This window comes from Meriones unguiculatus, chromosome 1 (genome assembly GCF_030254825.1).
Source record: "Meriones unguiculatus strain TT.TT164.6M chromosome 1, Bangor_MerUng_6.1, whole genome shotgun sequence".
In the NCBI taxonomy this organism is placed as follows: Eukaryota; Metazoa; Chordata; class Mammalia; order Rodentia; family Muridae; genus Meriones; species Meriones unguiculatus.
The window spans coordinates 146975083-146989109 of NC_083349.1; the positions used below are offsets into that span (position 1 = coordinate 146975083).

The following is a 14027-nucleotide window of genomic DNA, read 5'->3' on the forward strand; positions in this document are numbered from 1 at the left end:
CAGCTCAGCTTGAGGTATCTTACAGACCCTGCTCACTCTCCTTTGTCCTCTGTCCTAAACCTAGAAGACACTCTTGCTAACCCAAAGGCTTCTCCTACCAAAGAAACAAGTAGTGTGACAACAGATACACACCTTTGCTTCTGCTCTTCCAAATCCAATCCCCCAGTCCCACCTCTAACTCTAACAGAACACCAACTGCAGCCTTTTCTTTTTTTGTCCTACCTCCTAACCTGCATTTCCTGTGGACCCCACAGATCAGGCCCTTCTAACTTCCTTTCCACTCATCACTTTATTCTAGCCCCTAACTCCAGCAGACATCCTTCCTAAACCACAGGCCTCACTGCAGATCTTCTCTTCTTCCTCTCTTCTCCAAGATTTACTCCCCTAGTCTCATACCCAGCTTTGCCACAGAAAAATTTGTGGCAGCTTTCCTTGACCCCCTGTTCCTATGTCCTGTGGATCCCACACACACACCTTCCCCTTCTAACCTCCTTGCCCTGATTCATTGCTTTGTTCTGACTCACTTCTAAGAAGCACTCCCCTCCTACCCTGAGCTATTCCAAGTGTTGGGGAAAGATCATTTCCACAGTTGACTCCTTGGCAAACCTGAGCACCAGAAGAGTAAGTCTAATTAGGGAGAGAAGCGTGCGCACACATGAATACTGGGTATTTCTCAATCTGCACACACACCCTGGTGGAAAGGAACTAGTTATGTGCTTTCAGTTTCAGTAGGTCTGCATGGTAGGAGAGAAACGCCATGGCTGGTAAGTCTTTTCTGTTGTTAAAAGGGCTAATTTGGAATGGGGCTGGGTTTTAGAGAAGCTTTCATTAGCTCCTGCAGACATTTAGGTAATCTGAATCTGGAGAAAGGGAAGACTGTGGGAAAATCTGCAGAAGATTCTTGAAGAAAACAAAGACCGTGACCAGAAAGGAAATGGTGCTTTACTTGTATCCTGCTGTCACGGTCATTTTTGCAATCATAACTATTAAGTGGCCCTAGTCTGACAGAGGGACCTGAATGAGTGACAGAGATGGTGGCTGCAAAAGGAAATGGCTTGTTGTTATGTCTTTATTTTATTAATCTGATTTGAGAACACTTGAAACTGGGACGAAGGTGTTTGATTCTCGTGAGTTCTAACAGAAAGGTGGTAAGTCAGTGCCCCTGCCTCACCGGGGCTATGTGTTTCTCTGTAATGGTGAAGGGAAAATGTGGAGCAGAGATAAAAAAAAGGAAAGGAGGAGTGATATATCTAAGAGGGACATTTTACTGAGTCAGTCTGAGAGAGGCTCTGCCCTCTTTAGAACACGAAAGGAGCGTGCAACTGCTTTCTTAACGTGAGAAATCTTGGTGCCTTAAACAGATGCCACCCTGAGGTCAAAGAGGACAAAATTTATCAATTCAGTGGATGGAGGGATAATAAATGGTTTGCTGGATGAACTTTTAGAGAAGAGAGTGCTGAATGAGGAAGAGATGGAGAGAATAAAAGCTGAAAATGCCACTGTTAAGGACAAGGCAAGACACCTGTGTGACTCCGTCACTCAAAAAGGGCCTGAGGCAAGCCAAATCTTGATCACTTACATTTGTAAAGAAGCCTGCTTTGTGGCAAAAAAGATGGAGCTTGAATCAGGTAAGAGCCTGTATCTTAGACTAAGATGAGAGTCTATGTATTTTTATAACCAATGTCTGATTAATATATTTTTATGTGGTTTGAAGACAACTCTTGCACTTCCAACTCTGGAGTCCCATTTTTTTTTTTTTTTTTTTTTTGTCAGTGGCTTAATTGTGAGTTCCCTAGCTCTTTTATTCCTTTTCCTTCTGCCTTCTCTCCTATAGCTCACAGCAGCTTCAAACTCACTGTATAACTAAGGATGACCTTGCCATAGATTAATTAATTTCCTTTGCCTCTCTTCAGGTCCACCAGCTGAAAATGTTGCTACTAAAGAAGATTTCAAGGGAAGAAGTCTTTTCTCCTCAGGTACACATGCTTGCAAAGGAAGAATATCCATTGGACCCTCATATATTTTTTTTTACCATTATTTCATGGGGTGAACCCAAGTTGAAGGGGCTGTGAGTAACTCCCAAGTGTTGATTTTGTGGTTTTCCTCTTCTTATTCTCCACATACCATGCTTGAGCAAAAGCAGTAATCATGGTCTCACCACACGTATTTGAAGTAAAACTTTCTAAGTCTGTGCCCAAGTCCTAACTCCCTAATTAGGTTGGCAAACCTTACCATTGAAGTGCCTAGGACACATATTCCCATCTCATTGGACATGTATATCAAACACCCCCAAAGACAAACTTGCCAATATTCCTCATCATATTTCTCTTCTCTGTCTTAGTTAACAGTGTCATATAAAACTTAAAATGCATCCTTAGCACTTCTTTTTCTCTCCCACCTACTTTCAGTCTGTGGCTACGTGTTAATGAATTCCACTCTCACCTTGTTACACTCTCCTATCACAGTCCTGTTACTCCTAGGCCACAGTAGTTGCCAATTCCTACAGTTAGCTCTGCCAGTTATAATTTTCCTTATCATTATAAAAATATTTATAATATCCTAATTGTACTCCAGACATTGTTCTATAGAATGGTCAAGAATAATCAGCATCACAAATTATACTGATGACTGAACTGAACTTGCATAAAAAAAATGTTACCAACATTTTAGGCATAATATTGGTAAAGCAAACCCTTATTAAGATAACATGGAACACAGTAAGAAAGTCAATATTCATAGAGATTTTTATATGATAGAAGGTTGTGTCTTCTTCATGACAGTTAGAAAGTAGTCATTCGTAAGGAAGTGGATCTCGTTTGGGCCAGAGATCTTCCACACTGCCTCTCACACCTAAGGCTGACAGCACTAACAGAACTGTGCTTACAGCCATCCTGTGAGAGACACCGGATAGAATCTGAGAAGATTATTTGTGGAAGACTTTGTAAGCTCGGCTTAGAGGTGTCACACATCAAACACATATGTGTCTTCTACTGGCTACAGCTGCCCACTCAGACAATATATCCTGGAATGGTGGTAAAAAGACAAATTTGTGGCACAGAGCGGGGCATCTTATGGACAGTGAGTAAATATTCTAAGATTGTAAAATCAACCTTCATTTCACAATGTATTAGAGCTCTCACAGGAAATATTATGTCCCAAATGGAAAAGAAAAAAAAAAAAAGATCTTTCAGTGGTCTGCACTGAAATAGTACCTCTACCTTATGGAAACTGAGGCAGTCAGCGCACAGCAGAGCCTATGTTGATAATGTTAATTTTGAATAAGTTCATTTGTTTCTTAAGAAATATCCAGAGTTGCAATGTACAAGAGAGGTTTTCCACTACAGTTCTGAAATAATTTAATGTAGAAGATAATCCTTTCTCCCCATGTCAGGAAGGCAACTGTTTAAAGAAGAAAAGAAAAAAAAAATAAACTCAATTATTTTACTGGATCTGCTAATGGTGATTAATCTACATTTCTTTGATATTTCATGTGAAATGACATTCCTATATAATTGAATACTTTATTTCATTACTTTAATAATCTCTAATGTAAATAAATATTTGTTTAAATTGTTGTTGTTTTAGTCTTATTAATACAGAAGCAAGACATCTTTGACCAATTAATGATATCTTCATAGTTTTCCAATATATCATTCTAAGTAGTTTGCATTTTTTCTACAACTAACACATTTTTGTCACTTCATCCAGCTTGCTAAATGTACAACAATTCATCTAAATGCTTTTAAAATTAGTTTAAAAAAATCTCCCCATCTTAGTTGCTAAATTTCTATTCTCTAGGTGCCTGAATAAATTACTTCTATTTTGAAATACACCAAGTTTATATCAAATTATTTAGAAGTACATCACATTGTTTGATTATACTGAACCTGGGATCCAATAAGAACCCCATGAACTACTCACATAAACTAATCATTGTAAAAACACTTCTTCCTAGATATGTACAATCAATAATGAATGATATGACTGCATAAAATTTGTACATTAATTTGATCATTTATTATTCTACCTCACTTTCATTCTAGTTCATTTATTTAATATTGTTCCTTTTTTAGTTAGTGTGCACATACAGTAGAAAGTAATCTTAAAGGAAAGGACAGAGGATTATTTCTAAAAAGTTCTTGATGTAAACTATAAAGCATAAGCTTAAAAAATAGGTAAACATATTTTTAATTTTTTCACTGGAATTAAATAAGGACTGTTTTCCAACACCACCTTGCCACATGAAATTTCATTCAAGTAATGTAATTCATTCTAAAATATGCAAAACATTTTAAACTCCTTGCTTTGTTTTTATCTAAAATATTTGTCAAAATACTAATCCTAAGGTAGATTCCTTAGGTTTCCACACCACTAGTGATCTCTGACTTAAAATATGTTCCATTAATAGTGATCTGTATCTTGTTCTACAGTGTCACAATGAACCCAGGGTTGACCTCACATGTCTTTACACTTGGTCAAGGCTCTAAGAAACTTGAAGTGAGACCACCAGGGTTGAATACACTCATGGCATTTTTCATCTCTTACAGAAACAAAGCAGACGCAGAACAAAGAAGATGGCGCATGCCCAGGACCAAGTGGGAGCCTCAAGATTTGTCCCTTAGAAACAGCCCAAAAGATTTGGAATGAAAATCCTTCAGAGGTGCTGTGTTCAGAATACAGGGTGGAGCAGGGCTGGAGAATGCTGGTGCCATCCTGGAGGGTGGTGGTTTTACTCAGAGACAAGCTCATTGTAATGTCCCGAACAATCACTGAGCCACTTTGCCTTACATAAAAAATCCCTTCCTTTCAGAATTTCAGCCTTATTTGGAGAGTTACAAATATGACCCAATTCATTAATAAACAATAATAGCAACAGCAAAATCAGTGGCTAACACTAGATGCTTACTGTGAGTTGAATACTATTTTATATATTTCATGTATAATAAAGCTGTTACCTTCAAAAATGACCTATTTCAGAGACTAGAGAACTGAATCGGGTAAAGATCCAATATTGTGTCTACAGTCAATAAGAAACCTGGAGAACCAATTTTACAACTTAGGGTTCCTAGCTACAACCCCACTTTATTTTTGCAATTTTCGCTTTCAAAATTAAGGTTAGATGCTCAAAGAGTTCCTAGGCTCTAAGTATCCACTAGCACTCATAAACTGAGACTTAATTTTCCCCCATTCTTAATATAGTTTTTACAAAGTTGGTTTATTGAAAGGATTAAGAGAAGGGAATTAGGAACTATCATGCACACATAAGATAGATATTGAATTAAACAAGGCTGTTTATTAAATCTGCTTTTCATACAGATTTATACAATAATGGATAAATCCACTCGTACACGTCTTGCCCTCATTATCTGCAACACAGTGTTTGAACATCTTCCTAGACGGGATGGAGCCGATGTTGACCTCAGAGAAATGAAGTTGCTGCTGCAGAATCTGGGATATACTGTGAGAGTGAAAGAAAACCTCACAGCTGCGGTAAGATTTCTCAAAATATAGAAGCAGTGTCCATGTCTTTCATACCACTAGATAATGCTAGACAATGTGACAGAAGCAGAAAACTTAAAAGTCTTGCTAGTTTGTAATGATGATGTCCCTTGGTGAGTAGCCACTGCCTGTACATGCTTGTCAAGTGCTACAATGCTTTAGCCAAAATCTCATGTCAAATCTAATTGGAAAACGTTTCCATCATCTCAGTAATCTCAGAATAACTTTCTATAATTTTTATATCCTTGTTTTATATAAAATTGAAAGTTAAAGATTTTCTTTTCCCATGGCACTCATTTTCATGGATTTATTCAATGGCTCCGTTTACTGTCCCTAGTGAAATCGCACAGTGTAATACCACTGGTCTGGCATCTTACAGGAGATGAAGGAAGAGGTGAAAGAGTTTGCTGCCCAGCCCGAACACAAGACTTCTGACAGTGCTTTCCTTGTTTTCATGTCTCATGGAATACTGGAGGGAGTATGTGGGAAAACACACTCTGATGAAGCTGCAGATGTTTTCAAAGTTGGCACAATCTTTGAAATGATGAACACTTTGAACTGCCCAAGCTTGAAAGACAAGCCTAAGGTTATCATCATTCAGGCCTGCCGGGGAGGTGAGTGCTGATGGTTTTAAAATAACAGGACATCACATTCTGATTTTATCATTTCAACATAGATGGTACTTTTCAGTGTTTGGAGATTGATCCCCACATATTAAACATCTATTTTATTACTCAGTTACTTAGGTATTATGTGGGTTCTAGTTCAAGTTGGTAGATATTTGTTTCATTTTCTAGTAAAGAATATAACTATCAACAATCAACACATACATTTTGATCTCTGGATGTTATTGAGTCCATTAATGGATTAAAGGAGAAAATAAATCTTAAAACATGCTTATAAAAAACATTATACGCATATGTATATATTCACAATCATAGACACACACACATACATACATAAATATGAATAAAAGACAGAGTAATAAGTTTATAAATAGGGTTTAAGAAGAGTTTTAAGGATGCCATAATTCCCTTGGAAATTGCTAGCAATATAAAATATTTTTTTTCCAGAGAGAAAAGGAGTGGTGTTCGTAAAAGATTCAGCAGGTAAATCTGAAAAGGAGCTCTCAACGGATGCAAATTTTGAAGATGACGGCATTAAGAAGGCCCATATAGAGAAGGATTTTATTGCTTTCTGCTCTTCAACACCAGGTAACAGGTCTTTATACAGATCACCTTTGTTGCAGTTACTGTTAGAAAGATGGACTCCATCTATGGCCTTACATAATACTTTTAAAACCAATTTAAAATTTCATATTCAGTTCTATGCATGCTAACCAGCAATATTCAGATTACATTCTGACATTTCCATTTATTACATCTTATATTTAATCTAATTTGTTCCATCTTACTGAGATTTCTTCAAATTTCTCACCAACATGCACAAAAATATGGTCATTGTGACAAGGGTTGAATAAGATGACATGTGTGAAATACTGAACAATTCCTAAAAATTTCACAGTAAGTAACTCTTATTATTAAGTTTTTAATCAGTAAACTAAGTTACTTCCTATGTTAAGGCTTAATTTAAAGTCATTTGAGTCTTTCATGTTCTGCATGTCTGGAGGCCTACATTCTTTTTTTTTTTTTAGAAAGGTTCAATTTGTTGAATTTGTTGTTAAATAAGTTAACATACAAAATAATGAATTTTATCACAGCATTTTCATGTATATCTCATATTCTTTATTTCAGGATCCCAATCATTTAGCAGGGAACCCCATTTATTAAATCTTCAACCTTTTCTCAGTGAGGCCTACATTCTTTTACTCAAATACATCCTTAAGGCCTTGCCTCTGATCAAATAGCTTACAGATTTGTATTATTGGCTATGGTTACATCCTCCAGTTAGAGCCTACTTCTATACTTGGTGCACCATGTCTTGGTGTATATCTCACATTTTTTTTCAATGATAACATCATATGGCTATTGAGACATTCTGGGCCCTTAGGGTTTTGCTGAACTATTGATTACAGACAAATTCTGGCAGGTGGATAATCATCTGCAGATGTATACTAATTAGTAAGCCTATGAGATCCCATTGCACAGTTTCATACTCATGATCACTCAGACATCCCTGACTACACTCAGTGAATCACTAAAAATACAAAAAGACCTGCAAAAGGAAGGAATCATATATGGGGAGGAATTGTTTGATGAGTGGGTGGGAAGGAGTTAAAGAGGGCAGGTCATAAACATAATCAGATGTGTTCTACATGTGGAAGAAATTGTCAAAGAATAAATGTATTTAATTTTAAAACACCATAGCAAAATATGCACAGGTTTCCAGCTTAAGAATGCAGCTGGCTTCATTATTAGATTTAACTGCTCTTTTAAATCATTTCCTCTTGTCATACACCACTCAGTCCTCTCTGGTTATAGTGGCTTATGAAGGCCTTTGAATTCTTGCCATCCACCCTGTTGGATTCTGTCTCTCTTTCTTTTTCCTTTTACACTATTTTTTTGTAAATGGTTCAGACTCTACTATTCTCCTACCAATCCCAGCTGTAGTTAGCCTGTGTAAATCCCAACAGCATAGTAGGACTTTTCTGAAAAGAATCTGGCCTTTTCCTCTCTTCACTGTGCAAAGTACTTTCAAAGATACCTGTGTCTATTCCTCTTCATTTCCTTTACCTATCTTAGATATTTGTGTTTTATTGTTAGATTGTCTATTCTTCGAATATCTGTCAGTAGAAATAATTACTCTCAATGTATAGTTATGAATAATGCATTTAAAAATGTACAGTGGAAGCCAGGCATGGTTGTGCATGCCTGTAATCTCAGCACTCAGGGAGGCAGAGGAAGGCAGATAACTGTGAGTTCAAGGCCAGCCTGTTCTGCAAAATGATTCAAGGACAGCCAAGGCTACACAGAGAAACTCTGTTTGAAAAAAAAATGTACATGGTTCTTGGCTGTTGCATCACTCTCTGCAGAACTCCCTAGGCTCACAGGAAGAGGATCCAAGCAGTACTGATTCGACTTGATAAGCTACCGACAGATGGCAGAGGAGGAGAATTCCCCCTCTAAGTGGACCAGGCAGGGGAAGGGGATAGGAGGGGAAAGAGAGGGAATATGGGACTGGAAGCAGTTGAGGGAGGTGACTTCAATCATGATATATAATGAATAAATTGTGAAAAAATTAAAATAGAAAAAGAAAAACTGTACGATGGACTTATATCAGAGGCATCACATTGCATCCTGGATACACACGCTTATACTTTTATTCTCCTAAACCTAATCACTTCCCCTCTTCCAGTCAGCCTGCCTCTCTGCTAGATTTTCACTTCCTTGAAATCAGGGACTGTGCCATCTGAAACTCTGCGTTATATACAGCAAACATCTTGAGTAAGAGGGGAAATGAACTTAGTGAATTTTGTATATACCCACTGAAAAATGGCAGTGTGTGGAATACAGTATAAACTATATAATGTGTCCTGCTAGTGTGGAAAGGCTCGGGTGGCCTGTATTCAGGGTAAAGCCTATCATAAGATTTGGCTTATACTTTATTCACAGATAATGTCTCTTGGAGACATCCTGTCCGAGGCTCTGTTTTCATTGAGAAACTCATCAAACTTATGAAAGAGTATGCCTGGTCTTGTGACTTGGAGGACATATTCAGAAAGGTAGGACTCTAGAAGCGTTATCAGTTCTACTTCCCTGGTCTTTGGCTATTCAAGCTGCTTCTAATGGGAAAGCTCTGGACATGTTTGTTGTGCTTTTCAAAGGGCTATTTATTTATTTGTTGGTTACTTAACAATCCCTACCTGGTACCAGTGTTTTATGTTTTATGATCCTAAGCCTTCAGAGATAATCGTTTATATTTACCCATATCCTTCCCTTGGTAGAATAAGGAGTAGAATCTAATAACACTGTGTCCACCATATTTATCAACTCCAGCAAGAGAATTTAATAGTCTGAGAAATATTCTCATAGTTTAGGTTCTTACAAATGCTACGAATTATTGTTTGTCTATTATCATGGGAGCCAATGCAGTTTTTGTCTTGTTTTGTTTTTTACCTCAAGTCAAGATTCTTCTCTCTGGAATTATGACTATAAGCCTTCCTTCCTCTTCTAGGTTCGATTCTCATTTGAGCAGCCGGATTCGATGGTCCAGATGCCCACCAGTGAAAGAGTGACCTTGACAAAACGTTTCTACCTCTTCCCAGGACATTAAATAAGTATGTTTGTACACATTGTGTGTGTGTGTGTGTGTGTGTACAGTAGAGTAGGGGAGGTAGGTTGAATACCACTAAAGAGAAAAAAACAAAACAAAAAAAACTGATCCTGGTTCAAGTTTTTAGGTCTGATGTAATAAATGGGGAAAACATGGAAACACTGAAGGCATGCTGTATATTCGGCTCTCCACAAAGCACTTTATTCCTTCTTAACATTCTCAGATTTTGATGGTCCTTTCTCAGGGTTGGCTGTTATGCGCCAAAATTTTGAGGGGCCGATGTTCAATATGTCTACATTTCTTGTCAGAAGGGCAACACTTAACCATGCCTTGGGTTCTTCTTTGTTTTGAGGGTATATGCCAGCAGTACAGCATGATACTTGTAATCTGCACATGTCTCACCAAAATGCTTATGTTTGTGTAATTTCCTTTTCTTGTAGGAATCCAGGAGACCCATCCTTCTGTACCTGTTTTGGGAATCATCTCAATTAGAAGCTAATATGTCTCTAAATGATTCAATATGTCTAAAAAAAAAAAAAAAAGGGAAAGGTTATCCTCTTATTTGTTTCTGTTGTTGACATGAAGTTTCCCTTTATTTAATTTGATGTTCAGAACACAATAGAAAGTTCTTTTGTTATTGAATTTATCCATTCAGAATTTTACACATGTATAAAGTACATTCTAATTCCTATAACCTCACATTCTCTATGGTAATCCTCTATCCTTATAATTACTCTCTTCTTTAAAATTCCCTTTCAAATACTGATATATCTTCTGTCTTTGAGACCCATTAAGTTTTTCTAGAATCATCACTGTAACCATAGGAGAGGATTGTCCACTGAAACCTAATAGATGTCTTTGTGGAAACACATCTGTCTCTCAGTAGCCAGAGTGTCAGGAGAGTTCTTAGAATTGACTCTTAAATGCTGAACTGGCTGGAAACCATTATTTTTTTTATGATAGCATTTGCTTGTCTTTTTCTATAGACATATAAAATTGATGCAATCACCACAGGTGCCTGAATTCTGAGAATTTAGAGCTCAGCAGAAGAGATGTAGAAAATATAACGGGGACAGTCATAGCCAAAATAATAAATGTCATCTCAAAATGGAGTACTTACTTATGAATATGGAAGCTTTGACCAGAACCCAGAGATTTCTATGTGCTATTATGTTTCATGGAGTCAAAGAAAATATTGACTTAGTTCAAATACCTTAAAATTCTACATTCCGATTGAGAATATAAAACAGTCAATGCCCCAAACAAGCAGGAAACAATTATCACACACAAATAATACTGAACAGATGGTTAGTAGTGACATCACTTTAACCGTTCGCTCAGCAGTGTTTAAGCTCAGGAAGAGCTGAAAGACGGACACTTCCGCTTTCAAGTTTCTAATCCGTTCTGTTTAGTCTGACATTTCCTAAAGCCTCAAAGTTGAACGCACCACAGCCCTTGTCTTTTTCCCCTGTCTCTAGCAGTATATTTCCCTGATATACTGCTTTTCTGATATTGTGATATTCTGATAGTATTCTGATATGCATTCATTCTCCTGCGGCCTGAAATGGCCTCGAGGAACACTCCTTGTTCAAAGAATACCAAGCAGTAGTGCTGACCAGTCAACTCAGCAACACTTTCAACAGAAAAGCCATTTTGTCTTGCACAGTTAATGAAATGCGTTCAGGGAGGACAAAAGAGTTGGTCTGAGCTGTCTAATAAAAGACTACAGCAAATAGAAAGGATATACCACTGTGTTGAACACATTTAAATAGGAAACAAGGCAACTGGTTAATTCTCCACTAGAAACGAGGCTGTTAAATTTCACTGACAGATGATCGATGCTTTAGAAAGCATAGGTAGAGATATTGAGAAGCGAGAGGAGAAAGAATGAGCAATCAGCACTGGCTGTTACCATAGCCTTGAAGAATGGAGATAATGCAAAGTGAAAACCCTTTAGAACATGAAGCCTGCAGAATCATATTTTATTTCTATTTTTGCTGCTGTTGTGGTTTGGTTTGGTTGTTTAGAAAGTTTAATTTTTTTTTCTAAGAAAAGACTAGATTTCAGGAAAAGGAAGGCAGTTTTATGGGTTACAGGGGACTTCCCCAAAGGGTTGAGACTTTTTGAGCAGCCTTTTCATAACCTTATTGGAAGTCCCCGCCTCCCTATACTAAGGAAATGCCAAACAACTTCCCTTTTCCTGTATGGTGCTCTCTGCACTGTGGGAAAGAACTGAGGGTGTCTCTCATGGCTGGTGAGTATGGGTGTACTTCCTAAATAAGGATTGGGAACTGAGTTCTAGAATGTAGTATATCCATAGCTGTGAGGCAGGCAAAAATTAAAAAAAAAAAAAAAATAGGGGAGAGGGGAGAAAGAAGAGAGGGACAGAGCAGTGATGTAGAAACCAGGTAACCAGTTACTGTACAACTGGAAACTATTGTGTATCAGGAATTATAATCCGTTCTAATGTTACCACATCCTTATGGTATTAATTGTCCTAGTTTTTCAATTATTTTTCTATAACCCAATGTATCTAAGCTGCTTTTGTTCATTTTTCACCAACATTAAGAAAATTTAGAGTTAACGGAGTATTAACTCTAAAAAACCCTAGGTTTTTTTTCTCTCCCTTTCTGTTTAATAAGCATCTTTTTTAAGGTATGATTGGCTCTTTGTACAACTACTTGTCCTACAGGATTGTGTGGAATACTCATAATATGATTTATATTGTAATATGCAGAGAATTGTTTCATGTTATATTATATTACATACATATGGTAGCATTATCAGTCTTAATTTGTGAAGGTATCCTCATATTGCCATTATTTTTAGGAAGTGTATAATTACACAATCAGCCTTTTCAGAACTTGAAACAGTTGCCCATTGAAATCTTGAGTATGTGTCAATGGTATGGTGTATATTCCTTTGTTTTGCAAATTCTGCAAAATGAACAATGTCCATCTGTCAGATTTCATTTTGTTTGGTATACCAAAGGCTACTACCAGCAGGTAACAGAATTTGGTTGAATAGAGAACATGTAGGATTTTTTTTTTAATTTCTTTGGCTTGTAATCAAGTGATAGATTTTTTTTGTTGTTAAACCTTTCCTATTAACATATTTCTCATAAAATGTGGAGGCTTTTCCCTGTTAGTAACTGGTCAATTTCCTTATTTCCTTGTGCCAATGAAACTGGCAAACCTGTATGAGACCAAATATGAATGATATATAATGAATATTTTCTACTTCTGATGGCCTGTTATAATTACATAAATAAAGAGATTAATTCTGAATTATCAGGAACAAATTCAACAGTCTCTATATGGAAATCAACTTTTTCTGAATATAAAGAATCAGTAATTATATTAAGAGATTCAGGAAAATCTAATAATACCATAAGGATTGTATACAATTTTCCAACAGATAATGTAAAAACAATCCACAAGTATTTTAACAATAAAACAATGTTGTTATAATATTTGTGTTTTGAACTGAGTTATATGGATTTTTGATTACCTTGCTTGTTTTTTCTGATTTATAACCTGCCATCCCCACCTCATTTGCATCAGTATAGAAAGTTGGTGCCACTGGAATTGGTGCTCTCTTTATAATACTTAGAATAATCCACTTAGATTTTTTAATATGCTAAATAGTTTGCTTTTTAGGATATTCATTATTAATTTCTCCCCAGTAATTACCACAGGCTCTTTGTCAAACTTCACTGATGATCCACAATGACCTGATCTCAGGATTAGTAAGAAGTACCAAAATTTCAGCTGATTCTATTTCTGACAATTGGTATAGTCATATTCTACCTTTTATAATCAATTCAGAAATCTTTTCCCTGCATGTCTTCAATTTTTTAATTTATTTATATGCTAATGGAATACTTTCCATAATACTATCTTTTCTTTGCATCATGAGCCCAGGTGGAGATTGAGTTGATTGCAAAATGACCAAAATACAATCAAGTTTAGGGTTAATTCAATCCACATATGAATCTTACAGTCTTTGTTCTGCAAGAGTTAACTTTTTCTGCTTCAGCTGTTAGACATCTTGAACTGTTAAAGTTTGAATTTCCTTGTAATGTTTGAAACAATTTATTAACTCATTGGTACTCAATCCAATTGTAGATCTTAATCAGTTAAAAATCTCCCCTGACCCCTGTGCCCAGATATTTTGGTTCTGTTGCTCTCCTTGTGGAGCTCCTGTCCTCTCCATGTCTTACTATTTCCCACTTTTTTCATAAGATTCCCTGCATTCTGCCCAGAGGTTGGCCATAAGTCAGCATCTGCTTTGAT

General features: G+C 36.7%; 1 protein-coding gene across 1 annotated transcript; it reads left to right on the plus strand.

Moving 5' to 3' along the window:
* Nucleotides 1–625: 625 nt before the first annotated feature.
* Casp1 (caspase 1) lies at nucleotides 626–13022 on the plus strand. The gene is made up of 10 exons (XM_021644592.2): nucleotides 626–764; nucleotides 1362–1628; nucleotides 1914–1976; nucleotides 4548–4660; nucleotides 5317–5490; nucleotides 5879–6113; nucleotides 6573–6713; nucleotides 9072–9181; nucleotides 9634–9736; nucleotides 10173–13022. The coding sequence occupies exons 1-9, from the start codon at nucleotides 758–760 to the stop codon at nucleotides 9730–9732; spliced, it is 1209 nt and encodes a 402-aa protein (XP_021500267.1). The 5' UTR covers nucleotides 626–757; the 3' UTR covers nucleotides 9733–9736; nucleotides 10173–13022.
* The last annotated feature ends 1005 nt before the right edge of the window (nucleotides 13023–14027 follow it).

Excerpts from the sequence above, each read along its gene's own strand:
- Casp1 (XM_021644592.2), top strand. Across the intron at positions 1,629-1,913 it reads AAAGATGGAGCTTGAATCAG|GTCCACCAGCTGAAAATGTT; the intron begins GTAAGAGCCTGT and ends GCCTCTCTTCAG. Across the intron at positions 6,114-6,572 it reads CATTCAGGCCTGCCGGGGAG|AGAGAAAAGGAGTGGTGTTC; the intron begins GTGAGTGCTGAT and ends TTTTTTTTCCAG.